The 23,333-nt window shown below is 37.6% G+C and overlaps 1 protein-coding gene across 1 annotated transcript in view; it reads left to right on the top strand.

Annotated features, from left to right (window-relative positions):
- LOC139739888 (cilia- and flagella-associated protein 43-like) overlaps positions 1-10,491 on the top strand; it is a 44,246-nt gene extending 33,755 nt beyond the window's left edge. The window contains exons 33-35 of the mRNA XM_071650489.1: positions 7,137-7,217; positions 8,511-8,664; positions 10,319-10,491. Coding sequence (XP_071506590.1) covers positions 7,137-7,217; positions 8,511-8,664; positions 10,319-10,491 — 408 coding nt within the window. The remainder of the gene's footprint in view (positions 1-7,136; positions 7,218-8,510; positions 8,665-10,318) is intronic.
- Positions 10,492-23,333: the final 12,842 nt, after the last annotated feature.

Below are 23,333 nucleotides of genomic sequence, written 5' to 3'. Positions count from 1 at the left end.
AAGGGATGAGCTATGTGTGGTGGGGTGGTTAGGGAATATTGAAGATCTCAAGAGAGCTCCAAGGGATGAGTTATGTGTGGTGGGGTGGTTATGGAATATTGAAGGTCTCTAGAGAGCTCCAAGGGGTGAGTTATATGTGGTGGGATAATTAGGGGACATTGAAGGTCTCCAGAGAGCTTGAAGGGGTGAGTTATATGTGGTGAGGTGGTTAGGGGATACTGAAGGTCTCCAGAGAGCTCCAAGGGGTGAGTTATGTGTGGTGGGGTGATTAATTAGGGGATACTGAAGGTATCCAGAGAGCTCCAAGGGATGAGTTGTGTGTGGTGGGGTGGTTAGGGGATACTGAAGGTCTCCAGAGAGCTCCAAGGGGTGAGTTATGTATGGTGGGGTGGTTAGGGGATACTGAAGGTCTCAAGAGAGCTCGAAGGGGTGAGTTATGCGTGGTGGGGTGGTTAGGGGATATTGAAGGTCTCCAGAGCAGCTCCAAGGGGTGAGTTATGTGTGGTGGGGTGGTTAGGGGATACTGAAGGTCTCCAGAGAGCTCCAAGGGGTTAGCTATGTGTGGTGGGGTGGTTAGGGGATACTGAAGGTCTCCAGAGAGCTCCAAGGGATGAGTTATGTGTTATGGGGTGGTTAGGGGATACTCAAGGTCTCCAGAGAGCTCCAAGGGATGAGTTATGTGTTATGGGGTGGTTAGGGGATACTCAAGGTCTCCAGAGAGCTCCAAGGGGTGAGTTATGAGTGGTGGGGTGGTTAGGGGATATTGAAGGTCTCCAGAGCTTCAAGGAATGAGTTATATGTGGTGGGGTGGTCAGGGGTTACTGCAGGTCTCCAGAGAGCTCCCTCCAAGGGGTGAGTTATGTTTGATGGGGTGGTTACGGGATACTGTGATATACCACTCCTTTGCTGGACTCTTCTCTGGTGTGTTTATGAAGTGTATTGGTAGAGCATTCTCAACTTTCAGCCAGGTAGAATTATTTCTTCCTTTCATACTTAAGGAAAATCATGCTATTTCCGCAATGTTTAAGGCATATATGACTTACCGGTGTGTAAATATTCTTGGGATGCTATTATCGTTTGAATATAAATCAATCATTCACAGACACCCAACAACACAACATGGAACAAGCACAAATTGATCACAGATTTACCATTTCCAGATGACGAAGAAGTCTTTTTATGCCTCCGCCACGAAGTGGTGCCGGAGGCATTATGTTTTCGGGTTGTCCGTCCGTCCGTACGTACGTCCGTCCGTCCGTACGTCCGTCCGTCCGTCCGCTTTCGTTTACGCGATAACTTGAGTAATATTTACTGGAATTTTACCAAACTTGGTCCAAGTATGAAGTATGATGGGGCAATAATTTGATTAGATTTTGGGTGAAATCGGCTAAAGGTCAAAGGTCAAAGGTCAAGGTCAAATCATGAAATTGTATCCGTTTATGCGATAACTCAAGACTGGATGGAGTAAATTTCACCAAACTTTGTTGGAGGATGATGTATGATGGGACAATTACTTGATTAGTTTTTCAGTGAAATCGGACAGAGGTCAAAGGTCAAAGATCAAGGTCAAATCCTAAAATTTATCTGTTTACGTGATAACTCAAAACTGGATGAAGCAGCTTTCACCAAACTTGGTCCAAGGATGATGTATGATGGGACAATTAGTTGATATGATTTTAGTGACATTGGCAAGAGGTCAAAGGTCAAAAGGTCAAGGTCAAATGCTACAAATGTTGCAATTTCCCCCATATCTATGCAATGCCCGGAGGTATTTTCTTGAAACTTGGTGTGGACATGTACTACTGTGTAAAGATTCTCCAGAGAGAGTTTCATGTCATAAGGTCAAAGGTCAAAAGGTCAAAGGTTAGGTGAAAATGTTGCAATATCACTTTTCTCGCAAATGGTTCAATGTATCTTCGTGGAACTTGGTACTTACGCATGTACTGACTGGCAGGGATTATCTAGGGAATTTAGGGGTCATGGGTCAATAGTCAGGGGTCAAAGGTCAAGGTCAACTCCTCAAAATTTTACTATTTCCCTCATATACTAGTATATGCAATGCTTGCATTATTAGTTTCAAAACTTATTACATGCATTACCTAATGGAGATTCTCTTGGAAATTTCCAGCCAGAAGGTCAAAGGTCAAAGGTTAAGGGTCAAAGGCCAGGTTTCAATGCCCCCCCCCCAAAAAAAAAAAAAAAAATCCATTTTGTACCGTCATTACACTCTTTCTTCATACCTTGGAAATTACTCAATGCATAAACTTATAAAAAGGTCTGTCAGAATTCAAGTAAAAATGCTCAATTCCCCAAATATGTGTACCTGCACTCTTAGAAAATTAAAGCAAACCCAGTTCAAGACATTTCTGACAAACCTGTCATTTCAATATTTTGCCAGTTATGTGAAACTGTCATGGATCACACATTGTGAAGACATTGTACTATACGCCTATTGGGAGAATCATGCATTATGGCGGAGGCATCAGTCGCCATAGCGACATTTCTAGTTTTTTTACATACGAAATAAATGTCATGGGGAACTAATTATTAGGGCCTGAATTAAGCTGTAACTGTGATGTCATCATGTAACCATAGCAACAGCTTCTCAGAGTTCATATCTTCTGGAGCTGTCCGAGATAAAAACAGAAATCTGTGTGAAATCCTACGTGTAAGATTTTCAGGAATTCTAGTTTATACGTTGATAATGTAATGATCAAAACAATTCAGTTTTTGTCTGAGGTGATAGTCCATATTGTAAAACAATGATATGCTTATGCAATGCTAATTTCTTTTTGAACATTGAACCGTTTGGACAGATGTGTAATCTAATTATTTTTCATGACGTATATTATGTGTTAGATTATTTTGAAGCCAAAAAACAGGAGAACAAAATGTACATTACATCTGTGTGGATATTTACAACTCCTGATAATGCACAGTAGGCTAAGGCATGCAGGAGATACTGCTACAAAATTTTTTGGTTGTTTTTCATACCGAAAGGTTTGCATATATACATGACATGTCTCAATCAGTCAATGAATTATTTGATTAAGCAGTTTGTTCAATTTTTCTTTCCTTGAAATTTATCAATAGGTGTATTCATTCACATATTTATTTATTTATTGGTTTACTTGTTTAAACTTATGCAGTGATAAATGAATATTATTGATGTGCATTATTATGAAGTGGTTGGGAGTGATTCTTCATGTCTTTTCATGTCCTTGTCAGGAGGCTGTTTGTAGTTTGTTGTTGTACTTCTCAGGTTTCGGCAAATTCCTCTAAACAGCTACTAGAGTGCATAATGTGTACATAATACTGTGGTTTTCACAGTGAAATGTACCTTGGTTGGGTCATTTATAATGTGTGTATAATTATTACAGTGAGTTGATTTGTATGTGGAAAGCAGTTTCCAGTCTCCAGCTGTGTGTGTTTTTGGAAGTGTGTTACCTTGTACAGACACTGTGGTTATCACAGTGACAATGTACCTTAGTTGGCACTCATGGATCATTATGTGTGTATAATTGGTTTCGTTATTACAGTGAGTTGATTTGTACATGGAATGCAGCTCCCAGTCAACGACTAAGTGTGTTTTTGGAAGTGTGTTACCTTGTACAGACACTGTGGTTATTGCAGTGAAATGTACCTTGGTTGGGTTATTCAGTATGATTTTATTGTGTGTATAATTCCTTTCGTTATTACAGGGAGTTGATTTGTACATAGAAGGCAGCTCCCAGTCAACGACTAAGTGTGTTTTAATTGGAAGTGTGTTACCTTGTACAGACACTGTGGTTATCACGGTGACAATGTACCTTTCCTGGTGGGCTTGGATGTATGTGTGTGTGTGTGTGTGTAAGTGTGCTTTTTATTGTCACATTTTGTTTGCATATATGTACTTCTTAACAGCTTTCCTGCCGACAACCAAGAGTGTTACTGTGTTCATGATGCTGTGGTTATATAAGGGAAGCATGCTGATAGTGTTAAAGGGACATAGTCCCGGTAGTGTAGAGGGCGCTGTTGATGATACTGCCGATCACCGTTAGCAGTGATACCAAGATTACTGAAGTTGAGCTGTCATCAAGAGTAAAGTGCGTAGGTGTTGCTAAGTAACGTTGCCTTCGTTGTCTTCTCTGCGCATCGCGCAGTCTGTAGTAATGCCAGGGTGCGTGCATATGTGCTTGTTATTATGACATCACAAAAGAAGTTTGCTAAAGCTGTCATCCCCCTCAGCCGAATCATGAGCCGAACTGTGATCGGACCACTGACTACAGTGGATCGGACTTCTTCGGACTCGGGAAAGTGGGCCAAAGCGTAAGCGCTAAGAGGAGTCGATAGCGTAGGTCTCTATAGGAAATTTGCGCCCGCGTACGCATTTGACTAAAACACCGGGACCATGCACCTTTTACCTGGTCTGCATTTCTCCAAGAAGCTCCAAGGCTCCCAAACAAGATTCTTTTTGTCCTTCGAAAAAGAATGGACAGGTTGGCAATCCGCCTGTGCGAAAGCAGTCAAGCAGTACGTGTATCTCCTTTTCACTGTCAACTGCATGTACAATTGTACTATCGAACAATGGGAAATATCGATTGGATGTGAGATTATGCTTAGAGCATGTGCTGATGGGTTTGCAAACTCTTTTGTAATACACTATAAGGACACCCAACTTGGGTTAGAGAAAGTCAAAATCTGGTGACCTCAGCCTTGATTTCTATGTACATCTTCTTATGAGTTTTATGGCAAATCAAGCACACTACTGTGTTGAAAAATGTAAATCAGACAAAAAATACACAGTTTTGACACAGAAAAAGAACAAATATTGATAGAAGAAAATGTAATCTTTCTATCAAAGTTATTTGTCTGGTCTGCATAACACAAATAAACATGAATTTCAGCCCAAAGTGCAGACACTATTGTCTACATTTTGTGAACCTGGTATACCAGGTTCCTGTAAGGAACATATTTATTGTAAACGCATCATGTGAATGTGTGTGTCTATTTGTAATATATACGTGATTCTTTTTGAAACAAAGCTCATTAAAAAAGAAATGTAATTATTTTTTTTTTCTCAATTAAGAGAATATGTTGAGTTCACATGTATGTGAAAGCATTTACATGCTTGACTTCAACCAATTGGGAATTGTTGGTGATCGACAATGTTTTGATTTGTATCAAATCCTATCCCTTTTCTCTTGATGATCGCTTTTGATCAAGCTTCCTGGTACAGCATATTGCTTACATTTCTTTTTTTAAAGGGGAAATCGGGCCTAAAATCGACTTTGAAGAATTGCTTAATAAGCATAATTACTTACAACGGAAAAAGTCTGTAATGGAATAGTGCAATAGACAGAGTAGGGTGAAATGTAAATTCCAGTCAAGAAATTGACAATTTGGTATATCTATGAAATGTATTTCACAAGTAGTAGTGCTGTGTGGTCCTAAATATTATCAGTACATGTCAGCCTGTCTGTTTTTTCTCCTTGTGGTGTTGGGTGTCTTTTAATTTTTTTCTCCACACTTCTCTCTTTTAAGTCAAATGTATGGTTGAACAAGGTTTTTAACTCAGGTGTACAGTCAACTGTGGCATCTGTGTGTGAGTTTGTGTCATCTTCTTCTCTTTTTAATTTTGTAACATGTTCCAGGAAAGGATGCTCCCAAACTAGAGGCTTGGATTACATACCGGTTGTTTTTCCATTGTTATACCATTGTTTTTCAGATTTTTGTTTATTTTTTTCCCTCTCCAAAATGCGTTCTTTGTTTTAAGCAGCATGTGACTTCCAATAAGAAAGGTGTAAGTAAGAGTGGTGTGAAAAAAAAAAAGTGTTGACATGTGACCTCTGCAAGTGATCACAAGTGAGGAGTTCTTTGTTGTTGTTTCAACAAGTACTTTTTTTTGTTGACAGAAAAGAATGAATTATGACCTGCTTTTTGAGAAGTGCTGTATGTTTTTTGTGTTGTTGCCATAGAAAATGAATATGAAAATAATTCTCTTAGTTTGTGGAAAGCATAAATAACTTTAGTGTTTATTCATATTCAGTCAGTGAACAGTCAGTGTGATACAGATAAGCTTTAATACTGGATTATGTAATTCAAGGGCTGATATTCAGTTGATAGTCCACTAAATATACCAATAAATAATGTACCTCTAAGTATACTTGGAGAATTTGAATGAAGCAGTAGTGTGAGAGGTTGTAGGAGATAAAGCAAAGCAAAGGCCTGTTGTATTTTGCAAATGCTTTGTTTGCTGATGACTGCATACTTTGATTGTGTCAGGCACACCTGTTATAGTTTTTTTGTGTTCAAGTGTGTAATTGTTAAGTATTGAAACATCAAATGCATTTTTGTGTTGCAAGAATGTTGTGAATTTTTATTGTTTTATTCCTGATGCGCCCTTTGCAATCACTCTTTCATGAGAACAATCACAGCAGAGCTATGCACCACACACACTGCTGTGTTACTATCCACACAAAGTTTCTTATAATTGTGTCTTCATATCGAATGTGGACTTAAAGGAATGATATAGTATTGGTGGAGATTATACCAAGAAAATACTTATGAAATAGCATAGAGCATACCATTCTGAGAGGAATTGAAAGTTTATTTCAAGAAAATTGGTTGTGGAATGGCTGAGACATCTAAAAACAGAGTAAAACAAGGCGATCCTAATGAAAGGTGGATCCTACCTTTTATTAGGATAACTCTGTTTTGGATATCTCGGCCTTTTCAAAACCAATTTTCATCAAATAAATGGTGAATTCCTCTGGGAATTACACGTTTCTTTAATATTTCTTTAAAAGTTTCTTGTCATCTAACCGAAAATGTTAGAAGTGTGAAATCAGGTCTTGACCAAAGCTATATGATCCCTTTAAGCAACAGTGAATGGATGTGACATCTTGACAAGCAGCCAATTTAATGGCTTGCCCAACATTATAATAAATGACATTCTCAGTCAGAATAGAAAGCCATGTTCAGCGGAGAATAATAGATGAACAGACAGTGGGTAAAGGATTGCTTGAGTGTATTGTTTGTTGATTTGAATACATCATTACATTCCTTGAGCCCATAGTCTCATGTAACCTTGAGTTCAAAGAAGACCCAGTCAGCCATGCTAATTCAAGTCTCTTTGGTTATTTTACTTCTTCTAGTTCCTCCACAATGAAGACCAGGAAGGCAAGAAGCAGCAACAGATCCAGACTCTAGAACACACACTGGAAAACCAACGAGCAGTGAGTGTACAACCCTCTTTAATCCTTAGTGTTCTTTGAGTGCCGTTTGTTACAGAAAACCCCAAAGCATTGTACACACTGTCCAAAGTCCCTGGCACCGAAAGGATTAACATTGCTCTTCCCCAGGTTGTAGAAACAGATCGAATTACCAAGTAAACATACTGGACTCAATATGTGAAATGGAACTGTGCTGGTTGGAAAACAGTTTGTATCATACACATTTCCTCCGACCTTTGACCTATCATTGTGTGTATAGATGGCAAAGGAAATATGTTATGGGCAGTGGAGGTTGTGTCATAGCTCAGAATGTGTTTCATGGACACAAATTGCCTGCAAGAGAATTGCTCCTTTGACCTTTACATGGCTTTGAATAAATGCGATCTTCCTCCCTTTCTCATACACTGTACTTCCATGCTTTTATTCTCTTTTCATGCTTTGTCTTATGCCTCACCCCCCCCCCCCATTTTGGATATATCAGTACTTCCATATTTTTCCTCCATCAATCTGTATCTGTATATCATTATCATCCATGTCTGTTTTCTTCACTGCTAGTCTCTCATCTCTGTCTTGTATCATGCAATTCTTTTTTTTAAAATCATTATTCTCTTTTGTATCTTTTTGTCCAATTTGCTTTGTTTGTTCTGATATCTGTCAGTTTGTCACTTTCCTCTGGTTTTCTCTTGTTTCATCTTTTTTTTGTAGTATTCCATACCTGGCGGGGTCGTTCAAGAATAAAATTCATTGTCATTGTCATTGTCATCATCATTCCTGGATATTATTTCTCCCTCCCCCCCCCCCTCTCTCTCTCTCTCTCTCTCTCTTCCTTCTCTCATATCTCTGGGTCCTGTTGCATAAAAGTTGAGATCAAACACAAGTCAGAAAATCAAACATAAATCGAGCTCTGAATACTCAGTTCTGATTGGCTGATAACCGCCTTATTTATGATTTTCCGATTGATGTTTGATTGCATTTTTTAATGCAACAAGGCCCTGATTCTCTGGGTATTAACATCATGCATTGGTATTGCTTTTGTATTTCTCTAGGTATCTCTCATAGAAATTGAGTGTAAAGATAATTCTCAAGGAGTATGGCAAGCTTACATGAATTTAGTTAATTCATATTCAATCACTGAGCGGATAGCATGATACAAATAGGCTTACTGGGTTTTGTGTCATTCAAGTGATATGCCTGTGTCTCTGTATCTGAGTCTTCTTTGAGTAAGATCTGTAGTACCAGTACTGCATCCAGTTTTCAGTGTGTAAAATATTGAGTTTGTTTTGCCTCTCTCCCTAGCATCACGAGAAGACGGTGGAGGAACGTCAGCAGAGCTTGACCAAGCTGAAACACACCATTCGTCAGAAGCAGCTGGACAACGCAACCCTTGACCACGAGCTGGAGGAGATGACCGTCATGGTGTCAGAGAGGAAGCACATCAACAACGTCAATGGTAAGAAGTGTGACAAGTACGCTGTGATGGTGGGATTAAAGGTAAAACATAGTTCTGGTATGCCTGCAGAATTGTCAAATTTCGCTCCAAAATGTACACATATGCCTAAGAAATGTGTAGAATAACACTGTAATAACAAGATATTCATTGGGTAATGATGAAAATGCAAAATATTAACCAAAAACGTTTGCCAGAGCCGCAATCTCAGAATGGGGTCAGGCTAACTCGGACTCGGGGACATCTCGGCCTCGCTTTGATGGTGGGGGCCGAGTTGTCCCTCCGAATTGTACAGTGTTGTACTATGGGAGCGCTTCGCATTCTGGCTGGTCGCAGTTATTGGCCAAGTTGATACAACATGCGCATCAAGGAACCTCTATGGCATGCATACAAAATGAATATGCGCCTATGTATAAAATTGCTGCTTGTAAATGCATGTCAATCTCTTTGCTGTGTGTAAATTGTCTAACTGAGTTAGCCCGGCTCTTTCTGGAATAAAAGTTGGTTTACCGACTTCTAAATTTTTATGCCTGATGTTATGAAGTTTCCATAAACGTCCGACATATATATATATATATATATATATATATATATATTTTAAAGGATTGATATAAATGCTATAATGATTGTGAGTGTTAAATATTATTATTGATACTGGCGCATTAATCTCATGGATGTTATATGTGTTGTATGTTCAATGTGTACCTGCAATTATCTAAAGAGATAATTGACCTGGTTATGTATAAACATTTTCTTGAATAAAGAAATGATTCATTAAAAAAAAATACAATACTACAAAACAACTCATCATCCCGGTAAATCGCGTCAGTCAGGTAAGCTTCTGAGTAGACTCTTTTGATATATTGCAAGCAAATATGAAATGGTGCATGACAGGTTCTCAAACCCTTACCAGAACTATGTTTTCACTTTAATTGCTGTAGCCCCAAATGTATGTTCCTTGGGGTTAAGCGGCCAAATTCTTGAATTTACAAGATGACTCTACTATCATGCCTAAGGAGGTTGCTCACAGCCCATGTTCAGTGATATAAAGTGACAGAAAAGTATTTGGTTGATTTTGGAAATGACATCAGTGCAATTGTGCAATATACTCTTTGCATCACATGGGGAACATTTCATAAAAGGAATGTGCAATATGATGGCTTCTTTCTTTAAAAAAAAAGGAAAAGAAAAAGAAAGCTTTGATCCCAAATGGAGCACAGCTCACTTCAAAATCAGAACTGCTGCAAAATACATGTACTGTAAAACATATCTTCACGGTGTGGAATTTTTACGTGAATTGGAGCAGTGGCCATCTTTAGGGCATCAAATTTTGCAAAGTGCCTGTGGCAATCAGTGCATACAGTGTAGACATGAACTTCATGTACATAATTTTGTGAAGTTTAGCTCTCGCCAAATTCGCGAAATTAGAATGCATGACCACATTCCTCGTTTTACGGCATGTTGAATATAAAATGGTATTCACAGCTTTGCCAGTTAATGATGTTATGGACGGCATTACTTCAGCCTCAGAAACTTGTTATTTCATACAAGGTGATTAGATTAAAGTGTTTAGTGACAGGCAACATAGACTGTAGTGTCTGTCTTTTGTCACACTTATTGTATTTCTTTTTTCTTCTCGCTGTTTTACTCCCTCCAGCGGCAGCCAAAGCCAGCAGCAGCGGTTCCGAGAAACGCATGCAGGACATCGTACAGCGACGCAAGCTGGTTGACCTGGCCAAGGCTCAGGCCCAAGAAGTAGCCGTGCTTCGGGCTGAGGTGGAGCGGCTCCGCATGCGGACCTTCCCTGCCCTGGTGCAGGTGGAACGGTAGACAGAAGAAGCAGAAGAAGAGAAGTGCTTACCAATTAGCTCTTGTATCTCTTCTTTCTATTCATTTGGTTCACTCCTCATCCAAATTTTCCGATTTGCTGAAAGTCTCTGCGATAGTCTTGTGTCAGACAAAGCCTAAAGTTATGTAAGACTTCTGAGTATATCCATCAGAACATGGACTGCATTCAAAACTTCTATTTTATTTCTAACACAGATGATCCCATACTGAGATGAAGAAACAAATATATGAAGTCTTGAAGAAAGTCATAAGTCACACCTTTTAGTTTTCCAACACATCTGATATGCAATATGACATAATGGCCCCATTTTATCAAGAGATAAAATTGATTTTTAATGCCTGTCACTGAACACTTTAATCTGGGGGAAATCACCTTGTGTGAAAGAAAAAATTACATTTCCTTAATTAATACACAGGCTGCCATAGACTTATGGTAGAAACCAATTTCATAATCAATTTTAGCTCTTCATAAAATAGGGCCATGGTACATAAGGAATATTTTGCATATTTAGTGCAGTACCTTCCAGAATATGTATGATAGGAAACAGTATTAATGTCATGTAGTGATATCACTAATGATATTAGCCATGATGCAAATAATGTACAATGTATGCTCAATTGATTGACTGTGAAACACAATTTTGTTTGGTTTACACCACAAGAACTACGGCAAGAAGAGACACTTTGATAAAAGGTCCAATATTGTTGTCAATTTTTTTTTGTGAAATTGCGGTGATACTTGGGTTTGTGCAGAACCACTCACTCGCAGGATATGAAGAAAATGGCAAGAGACCCATATGATGTATATCTTTACCTGCTGCTTTGCCATCGTTTCCATTCCACGACAGAAGTTTGTAACAATTTTATTCCATCACTCAAGTCTTTGATAGATAACTGCTTGCTCTGGTCCTTGCAAATTTTTTAAACCTTTCATGGCGTCAAGGGATTGACACACCCACCATGACACAAGTCTTGCATGAATTCTTTGCTGATTCAACTACACGTTGTACATGTACCAGTGACAATCTGCCAACACTACCAATACATATTTAGGTACAGAATTAATTTGTGATGGAAATACTCGTTAGGGGAACACTGTAGTGTAAAAATTTTTCATCATTCCATGCATCATTCAAAAGACACCTTGATGACTTTGCACATTCAACCCGATTTGCCGATGATCCGTCCGTCCCAGTAGTGATTTCTTGCTATGTTCATACTGTATCATTATGTGTATACCTGTATATATTATTCTGTGGTGGAGAAAGACCTATTGGCTAATGTTTTCCTATATGCTTGTATGAACATTTATGAATGTTTCATGTGTGACTAAGATATTTAACAAATCTATTATGAATAGCTGTACAGTGTTTTATTTTATATGAAGTGATATCTAAGAATAAGATGGGTTCCGTTTTGTTTATGATTACCTTCATTCTTGGAATAAATGGATCGCTTTCCATAGCATCCATCCATGAAGAGTAGCAGTGCCCATTTTCTTTCAAAAGTGCACACAAGATGTTTGAATGAATGATTGTCAACATAAATAGCATGTGAGTGTGTTTATGTTGGTTGTTTGTGTGTGTGTACAAAGTGTACATGTATCTTGATGCACTCTATTGAGAGTAATTTCCAAGGAGTTAGAATGGAGTACCTATTTGTAAGAGGCATGTTTGTAATTGATAAAAATGTCTCAATTTGTGTCTGTCTTCACAAGACATTTATAGAAAAGATTGAAAGAACACAGGTTGTTCATAGACAAGGTACATGTGTGTGTGTGTGTGTGTGTGTGTGTGTGTGTGTTTGTTGAAAACGAAGGAAAGAAAGCAGACACAGATGCTATACATTTGCAAACTTTTTCATGTTCAAAATTAAGTAGAATACAAGGTATGTGAGGACTTCACTTTTCTACATCTTTGCATACTACACAGACAAATCATATACAGTGTACAATCGTGTAACAAGCATTCTACGTTCATCTACTTCATCTAAAATGGTGACAAAAATTCAACGTCAAAGTCAACTTCTGTCGAAATGTTTACACATTTCTTGTTTCTTTGAGCTTTCTACACCATGCTAATCAATTATGCACTTGAATGATTCCTGATGTAAATATTTTTAGTCATGAGCACTTGAACTTTGAAACAACATCTCAAGAACTTATGAACATTGTATATAATAGACAAAAATGTTGCTTTTTTACCTCTGACTGAATGCCCAGCTTAATAGTAGGGGAGCTTGTCACAGGAAATTGGTGGGGTTTTTTGGGGCCTGCTTTGTTGTTTATGTGATATGATTTGATTTATGAGTTGGTTCAAGATAATGATCATACTAAAACATTAACAAGCTCTGATACATAAATGATAAGGCAATGATGCTACATAAAATCAAAATGATTACAAGACTACAGATGATAACTTTGTAAAAAAAAAACTGATAACAATGATAATACATGTAAAACATGACAAGCTCTGATACATAAATGATAAGGCAATGGTGCTACATAAAATCAAAATGATTACAAAACTACAGATGATAACTTTGTAAAAAACTGATAACAATGATAATACACTGTACATGTAAAACATGGCAAGCTCTGATACATGTACCAGTACATAAATGACAAGGAAATGATGCTACATAAAATCAAAATGATTACAAAACTACAGATGATAACTCTGTAAAAAACTGATAACAATGATAATACATGTACGTGTAAAATATGGCAAATTCTGATACATAAATGATAAGTGGACAACATAAAATACATATGATCGTAAAAGCATATACATGTACAACTTTGTAAAACACGTACAGTATTTCATAATTGCCATGATTGCATAGAAAAGAAGGTGGGATGGTTATAATTCATCTAGATTTAACAAACCAACAAAAAAGCCCATGGCACATGCCTCTTTAGTGATGGCTTGCATATTTGCTTGTATGCATGTGCCTGCTGACAGGTGCATGTTGCCTGTAGTTGGTAGAATTTAGGGAGTGTTGTAGGACAATGGATGGAGGTGCAATGGGGAATTTGCACGTCAGACCGAGATTAACAAAAAGGTGAAAATACAAACAAACGGCTGGACAAAACTGCGTTGGAGGAATGTGTTGCCTGTGGACACGCTTAGCATGCCTGTATCGTTGGTGGAAGAACCTCGGGGGAATTTTTTAGGACTATGGATTGTGGGGAATTCCCACCTCAATGTTCTAATAGAGACGAAAAAAAAATTACATGTAGAAACAACATGTACAAACAAACTGCTAAATAATGGTGTATAATATGCAAAGTACAAGGGAACGTGCATGATATGAAATGGGAACGACGTCTTATGATACAAAAATGAATGACAAAAAGATACACAGTCTGATCAATGTGTCAGACAAAAATACACTAGCGCCTTACAATAACACACTCATACATAACCCATGACATGAAATCTATGGAAAATAGTGTCAGTCATGGGTTTTATTTTGTTTTGTTTTGTTTTTGTCTTTGTCACATGAACAGTGTGACATGCAAAATGGCACAAACCCAATGTTTTCAAAATTATTGTCTATATCAAACTGATCTAAAATTTGTAGCAACATTTTCCAGTCAACTGATATCGACCAAATGACAAAATCTCAGGTCAACACACAGTCAATCAAGGAGTCCCTTCACTTTCAGTGACTTGTAATACTCTATACTTCTGCGGATTTCCTTTCTACATGTTATATGGCAAAATATAATAACAACTACAACTACTTCAGAATATACAGTCTCAAAGAATATACTAAAAAATGCCAAATTTTAATTGGCTGTCACAGCTGCTGATTGGCTGTTTCAAAGCTGATGCCATGGTAACTGCAATTACTGAAACTTACAGTATGGAAAACTAGGCACCCTATCAATGAATTGGACCCCAAAACTCAGAAACACATGTACATTGTACACCTTGTACAATGAATACAAAAAATTACAAATCAGACCTAGTCAATTTTAATTCTGATCCATAATGCTACTAGTAACTAAACTCAAATTGTATGTATCCCATAGTCGCCAATATGGAAAAAACATTAGTACAATGAGGTAATTACCAGTATGCTACTAGAATCTGGTGATCTTTAGAGACAATCCACTTGATTAACAAGTTGGTCATTCTACATTATGATGTTTATGAACATTTGAATAGTCCAACAACTCAGCAGTGAATGAAAAATCATATTGATCCCTATGTTGTAGGCACCCATCAGTGGAATGTCATGCTCCTGGTATGTAAAGTTTTAAACAGAATTTATTAGTGAAAAATTGAGGAAAGGAAATCAGATTCAATAGAGCATGTAGAACATGCCAGGTTTTGACAAGCAGTTAAAGTTGGTGCGAAAATGCCAGCTAATGTCAGGTCTGAAGTAAGGCAACTACCAGTGCTTTGTTAAAGCTGCTTCAGATGAATATCTCATTTGTTTTAAGTAGTGGGCGCCATGATTTTATTCACCTCTACAGTGGTAATTACTAACATTATCATAATACGTTCTACTTTTCTTCATTTCGTAATTCAATACAGTAACTCTGTCAATACCTGGAATGATAGAGTTTAAAAACCCAAACAAACACTGGTTCTCCAACAATCTCAAGATTGACCAAAAAGTAACAAGGAAAAAAGAAATATCGACAGTCAACTCTAGAACACTGTTTTTCTCACAGGTTGTCTTATTTCATATGGCATTTAAAAAAGCAATTTCATTTATCGGTAGGCCCCAATTGTTCAGGTTACATGTGTACTATACATCTAGTATTCATTTTCCTGTTGTTTATACTGTACCGTGATACATTGTATGTTAATGCCCATTAACTTTCTTTGTACATGTATTTCATAATTGTATTCAATTCTCATCTGAAATGTATCTGAATGTACTACAGATTTTTCCTCATCTAACTGTAGGACCCTTCATAGGACTGGTGCTTTACATACATTGTATATCACATCTACAGCGTAAGGGACCCAATCTGTGAAACCGTAGGGTACAAATTGTACCTACTGTTGTACCAGCACCAAGGAGTCATCCCTGTGTCTTTACAGTACTTAGTATTCATTTGTATGATATATCTTTGTACAAAGAGGGAAATACAGTACGATACAATACAATGCAACGTTATCAAGGGACATATACATACATTGTATGTGTACATTAAGTCTAAAGCTGTACATGCACTTCTACTCAAGAAAGTAGGCACACTATGTACTTGATACAACAACCAACAGTGTAGACCCATATACATGTATCAAACAAAATAGGGTTTCATATACTACATGTACTACGCATATCATATTACAGATCAAACCAGTTTTGGAAGATCGCACTGAAAAACAAGTACGGTACATGTAGGTCTATGTGTTAACAGTGTTCAGCAAACAGGAATATTTGTGTGGAGGGTAGATAGAAAAAAAAAAGTGAAGGAGCGCTTGTTGAAAAAAAAGACACCTAGAAATACTATCATGACATGAAAAAGGACATGAATGTAAGAATCTACTGCCGTGCTTGTTCTGTCTTGGTGTAGGACAAGCAACTCCAGGTGTGACTGTAGCAGAGTTGTTAAGGGGAAGAAGACTCATCACCATCTTTAATCTCAGAGAAGACATAAATCTCTCGAGGTGTACACAAGATGAGGCAGGTTGGATCTGGAGCAGACAGAATGATTGATTCCTCTTCACCGACTTTCATCTCCAGATCAGTAGCAATCTCTTCACAGTACAAGAAGGAATCTGTCCAATACTTCTTGATTGTGATGGAACCTTTATTGCGAAGATCAGCGATGAAACAGTGTCCTTCACGATCAAGGGTACCAAATCGCCGAGTGTCAGGTTGGTGACATGGCAGGTGTTGTTCCTCGACGATCTTTTTCTCCGAGAGATCCAGATGAAGCAGCCGTAGAGTCTCTCCGTCTCTCAGCAGGACCACGGTCGTTCGTCCGTCTGGCGATTGTCCAACTCGAAGTTGAGATGGCTGGCACTTGAGGTCAAGGGACATGGTGCCAAGAGGACCCCCATCCTTTGACAGAGAATCAAGATGGCTGCGGTACAATAGCAATATGTTTCCATTGTGATCAATCCCCACTGAATTTGGTGTATCAGTATTTGCATCGTGTGTTTTCAGTACTCTCTTGGTACATTTGCTTTGGTTGAACTGCAACTGCTGAGCTGCAAAATCTCCCCTGTTGTTCAGAACAATGATGGTATCGTTCGTCAGAAGGGCCATGTCTTTGATTGGTTCGTGTCCAAGCGTGTGACTGAATTTTCCGCTCCTCTCGTAGACTTCCCCATTTGGCTTATTTTGGAAGGCGACGGCAATTTTCTTATCCTCCCCCAGGGTGACTACACTGGATGGTTTGGCCGTTCCCCCATTCCCTTTCAGTGGAAACTTTTGCAAGGGCCACTCTCTGACATATTTTATCTTCCCCACCTGGACATCAGTTTCTTGGGTGCTTTCATACACTACTTTGCTCTTGAGATTGGTGATACATGACTCAGTTTTACCGGGCGTGTTTGACAGTCTTTCCTTGTAGCCCAAATAATTTTTGCACATGGTCTGATAATGATATAATAGCTTATGGTCACTGTTGTGATCAAGGCAATTTTGAGCTATTTCATTCAGTTTATCAATCAAACACATTGATTCCGTATTCATTCTAGTTTCACTTTCCAACGTGGATTTAAATTCATCTTTGATGTCATGCAATTTTGTCTTCATCTCCATTTCTCTTTTTCCCAACTCTCTCCTGACCCTGGCGAAGGCCGTGCCGATATCATTCTCCACGTTATCGAAGCATTTGTCGAGTGTTCGTTCTTGCTCTTCTTTTTCTGCCTGAAGACGTGTCATAGTGCTCTTGCCCCAATCAAGGTAATCCTGCAAAATAGTCTTCCTCTTCGTTACAGCCTCTTTAATCGGAAGCACACAGTGTTTTTGGAGATCTCGATGATTCCGCATCCCACAATTGCCGCAGATTGCAACCTTACAAGATTCGCAGTAAGAAGTAGCCCTCTGCGACTGGTTTTTGGTGCAGGATGGCGAGTCTTGGTTGCAGTCTCCTCCTTGGCATGAGATCATCTTCTTCCTCTCTGCTTCGATTTTTTTAATTTTAGTCACCATATCGTTAGCCAATTTATTACTTTGTAGTTCGTCGGAGGAACCGTCTTCAGGCAAGGTTGCAACCCCCCTACAAATCGGACAAGTTAAATATCTGCCCTGTGAGAATAACGACGGATTTCTTGGTAATTTACGTATGCATTCAAAACAGAAGCAATGCTTACATGATAAAAATTTAGCGTTCTTTAAAAGATCTTTGCAAATGGCACATTCTAGTTCTTCGCGTAACACTGTCAGAGGATCATCCACAGCAGCCATTGCGAGCAGCTTATTGTGCGACTTCAATGAACACGGAGAGTTTTTTCTTCTGGAGGGATGTCAGCGAAACAACGGTGCAAGAAACCGAAGCAGAAATGCGACAAATTGTGCCTTACAGGTAGACCACAATGCTAACGAAAGTTATAGACAGCACATCGCTCCCTGTGTCATTTTGCATGCAGCAGAATTGGGGATTCCCCATCTAACAAGTCCATCCGCGCACTGTACTCAATACTTCGTCATTGCAAATCGCACGGCAATGACTTTCACGAAATATCATATACAATCACGAAATATTATATACAATGTATCTAAAGAATGCAGACTACACTCTCGGTTCTCTGCTGTATCGTTCAAGCCCTTAGAAAAGTTTTAGTCACTATTCAGGCAAGGTTTGAAGGTACTATTAACACCTACTGCTGCGAAGATCGCATTGCACAACAATGCATTTCAGCACGACTGGATTACATTAACGGACATGAGTCATGAACATGGAAGCACGATAAATTTGCAACTTAACGCGTTGTAGCACACGATCAGGAAACGATCGATCACAATGAGCAAGATTGATCGCTTGCACATTGGTCCACTTTGGTCCCTTCATCAAGCAGCTAATTTAATGTCATTGAACCGCATTTGAAATGTACGCAATGGTGTTAACTGTGTGGGCAGTTTGACGTGTCCTACATTATTATTCTTACTGATACACATGCAATTACAAAATGTTGTCGTTTCAAAATTGTTGAGGCATACAAAATAGCAATAGCCAACGTTACAATCTTGTATTATTGATTATACAGTATGACTTACCATGTCAATATTACCCGTCAAGGGTTTAATGACTGGCAGTGGGTTACAAATTATGGCGACAAGACGTCAGCAACATAATGCGCAAGCAAGGAAAAGAAACTAAAACAGAAAATGTACAAGAGAGTGAGAATTTGTATTTCTATCTTTTTATTTTTCAAAACGTTAAATCATATTCAATATCCAATAAATAGGAAAGATATTACTAACAGTGAGGATGATTTATATATCATTTCAAATTCACACTTGCTCGAGATCGGTAAGGTGCGACTTGCTTTCTCTCGTATCTGCTCACGACTTTTTTTCTCTCTCTCTCCATTCTAATTCGTCAGTCCATAATATTCATTATTATATTCTCGTAGTTCTCTCTTATTATAGGTTTTCCCGCCCAATTTCAAAAGATTTGCATTCAAATTAATGACAAGGCGTTCAAATTCAAGGGATTTCTGTCACTGCTCTACTCTCAAGGTTCATTTTAATTCTTTGAGTATTCAATTTCATTTCCTGTCATTCCTTTAGATTTTATTTCATTCAATTTAGAGATAAATTCATTCAATTCAACGTCTGAACATTGGCATTCAATTTCGCGCCAGTTGGATAGACGTTCAAATTCGCACCAAATACCAATTTCAATTTCATTTATAGGCACACAACTTCGACCTTTGAACGTTTAGATTCAATTACCATAATCAAGTCCTGTAATTCTATGCAATTCCTACGAATATTGTAAGTTGATGAATGGCAAATTCACCAGCGTTCAGTGTTATCATTTCAATTTCAACATCTCTTTTTCATTTTGTTTAATTCGGTTACTTTCACTTCATTTCCCCATCAAAATGGATATCACATTATTCTACAGAATGGTTAAACTCCAACGTTGCTAACATAATGAGAGATCACATGAGAACATCGATATGTCAAGTGTGATTATAGTCGTATTACAAATTTTGTTTTCAGTCACGTTTGAGGTTTGAAATGTGTGTGAGATACATTGCATTGGGATATTCTTTCTTTCACATAATTATTCATAATTTTTAATTCAATCTCTCGGTCTCTTCAGCCGTCGATCTGTTGACGCTCCAGGCACCGTGGCATGTACGTCTGAGAGTGGTTATAACATTATTCAAACTGATGGAGAAATGCAAAGTACATGAGCAGCAACGAAAAACACTGCCCAGATGCTGTAAATGATTGCCTATTCGTGAATTTGAATTCCTTAATGTTCATCACTATAGCTGTGCTGGTGCGAATTTGAATGCGTTTCACGTGTATTTTTTATTTGAACGCGCTGTTTACACATTTTTGTGACAAAATCAAGAATTCGAATGCTGATGAAATTAAATTGAATAAATTACTTAGTCTTAGCTTTTTGAATGCTGATCTCGGTGATCATTCAAATTCGCTCGAAAATGAATGCTCGCATCATTAAATCAAATGCAAATCTGATGAAATTGAGCGGGAAAACCTATACTACATCCTCTTTCCTCCTATATCTCTCATTCTGTATTCCAAAATACTTTTAGTTTTCTCTCATTTCAGCATCCTCAATTATCTCTCTCGCTCTATCTCTCTAATTTGCATTCTGCTTAACCCGTTCCATACTAAATTCTGAAATCCCCATATAGACTTAATACACAGGCCACCAAGTTCCCGTATGGAACGGGTAGAGTGTTACTCTTCGTGTAAATTAAAACAGTTACCTAATTAAGAGAATACAGAGTACAAAGTAAATATGGAATGCATTCAATCATACACCACATATTATCCACATACATACATAAAAATATTCGGACTTAGTCGGCATATACTAGTCTCTAGACAAAATCGTACCGGACATGTGTATCTTAATAATATATCAAAACATGTTCGTGTTTTGATATTAAGATATCGCAATTCAGTCTTGATTAAACTTACACTTTCCTGTATCGTGTACAATCTTATTCAAAAAGAGATTCAAATGCACGCAGCATTATTGTGTTCATCATCTTGTATATATATATATATATATATATATATTCTTTGGTGGAGAACGATCTATTGGCTAATGTTTTCCTATATCCTCTTAGGAACATTTCTTGATTAATGCTTCAATTTTTGTCACTAATATTAACGATCTATACAGTGTTGAAGACTTAGTGATGGCTGAGATGGGCTCAGTTTTGCTTACCTTTATTCTTGGAATAGATGGATCATTTTCGTATAGCATTCAGTGAAGCAATGTCCATTTCTTTTTATTTTATTTATTTATTTTATTTATTTGTTCTCCACTCATGGGACGGATAGCCCTGGTCAGCTAAGAGCTGTTTTTCACAGGGGTCCGACCATATACAGTATTACAAAAAAAAAAACACGCAAAAAAAAACACATACAATCATTAAAATGTACAAACATTGAAACACACGTAAAAGGAATAAGAAAGAGATAGAAAAAATATTTGTACAATATATGCAATATACTTAGAAATACACACAATACATTACAATATGATATGCATTACATCATTAAAAAAAAAACACAAAAGAAAGGATGCCTCCATCGCTACACATTTTTTCTGTTTTTATATGTAATGAGTTCCATGACCTTTTACCCCATGACCCTTAATCCAGATCAGTTCAGAACCCCAAAACCCAAAGCCCAAACCCAAAACCCAAACCCCCAAACCCCAAAATAATTAATCACTGCCACTTCAAAATATATTGTTATTATATGTCAGGATGAATCGTTTGAAGGATAGGATAGAATTTATATCCTGATAATTCAAATCATTCCATAATTTAGCTCCTCTGTACCATAGGGATCTTTTCCCATAATTAGTTTTGGTCGAAAAAGTTGTAGTTTCTTTTCACCTGACCTAGTACGATACACTAACTCACGGTAACAAAATAACTCACATAGATATGGCGGATAAAAATTAAACACAGCTCTGAACATAGTACATGCTAACTGTTTCCACCACCGTAAATCAAGACGGTCGAGTTTCAGTACAGTGTACAATGAATTTGAAGGATATCTATAATCAACATTCATAACAATTCGTAAAGATCGATTTTGAAGAACTTGCAATTTTCTCAAAAGCGATTTGCTAGCGTTGCTCCATACAGAACTACAGTAATCAAAATGACATTGAATTAAAGATTTAAAGAATGTCAAAGCAACATCTTTATCAATATATGGACGTAGTCTTCGAAGCAGGTACATATTCTTCACAACTTTATTCATTACAAGATCAATATGTTTGTTCCATGTTAAATTGTGATCAATGACCACACCAAGATATTTGCAAGATTTAACTTGTTTAATTTCATTACCATCAATATAAATATGACAGTTAGCCAGATCATTTTGAACATATTTCAAACGTTGTTGTGTTTCTATGAACATCAGTTCACATTTCTTCACATTCACTAACAATTTATTTTTCTTTAACCACAGTGATAAACTGTTTAAATCGTGATCAAGTTTAGTAACAATTTCAGGTATGTTCTCTGAAGACGTAAACAGGCACGAATCATCTGCATATAGCGATACATTGCATCGCAGTCTATTTGGCATATCATTGACGAACAAGGAGAACAATAACGGTCCCAGCAAGGACCCTTGTGGTACACCGCATGTTACTCTACTACTATGGGATGCATAAGCATTAATGGACGTGAACTGAGTTCTTCCATCAAAGTAGCTCTTAAACCAGTTCAGAGTAGAATTATCAAACCCATACAGTTTTAGTTTCTTGAGCAATATACTATGATTAACCATATCAAAAGCTTTACGCAAATCAATCATTACCAGCCCAGTAAAATTGCCTTTGTCTTTGTCACAAAGCCATTTATCTGTCACATTTAATAAGGCAGTTTGTGTAGAATACATAGGTCTGAAACCTGACTGACAGTCAGATAACGCATCATACTTACTGAGATAACTGAACAGTTGATTGTACACAACACTTTCCATAACTTTGGCCAAGATCGGGATTACAGAGTTCTATAATTTTCCAACAATGATTTACTACCCCCTTTATGTACAGGTGTTACCCTAGCACATTTCCACTGACTGGGTACAATGCCTGTATGTAGTGACAGATTAATAATGTGAGTGACAACAGGTGCAATGATAATAGATACAACTTTTAACAACTTGGCTGGTAGATTATCTGGACCTGTTGCCTTACTTTCATATAATTTTTCAATATCATTTCAACGTCAGAGGATATGACATCCTGAAACACAAAGGAGGGTAGATCAAGATAAGACAAAAATGACTCTTCACACTGATCTGTATCATCTACAAGTTGTACATTATCATCATGTAAATCTTTACCAATGGATATGAAATAATCATTGAAAGTATTAGACAATGCCTGGCCGTGTACAATATTACCGTTCACTGTAATAGAAGTTGCTTGCTTGCCAGTTTTCTTTCCAGGGGTTAATGAATGCAAGGCATTCCATACTTTTTTAGGATTTTCCATTGCAGACCCTATCTTCATAGAGATAAATTCACGTTTAGCTTGTCGAATAGTTGCAGTTACATTATTACGTGCAATCTTATATTTTTCCCAATCATCATCATTCTTAGTTTTCTTGGCTTTAGCCTTAAGGCGATCTCTATCACGCATAAGGTGTAGAATAGTA

This window comes from Diadema antillarum, unplaced genomic scaffold (assembly GCF_040938485.1).
Source record: "Diadema antillarum isolate AM-2024a unplaced genomic scaffold, OU_Dant_1.0 seq00000821_RagTag, whole genome shotgun sequence".
NCBI lineage: Eukaryota > Metazoa > Echinodermata > Echinoidea > Diadematoida > Diadematidae > Diadema > Diadema antillarum.
The sequence above is the reverse complement of the archived record's forward strand: the minus strand, read 5'-3'. Positions and strand labels throughout refer to the sequence as shown.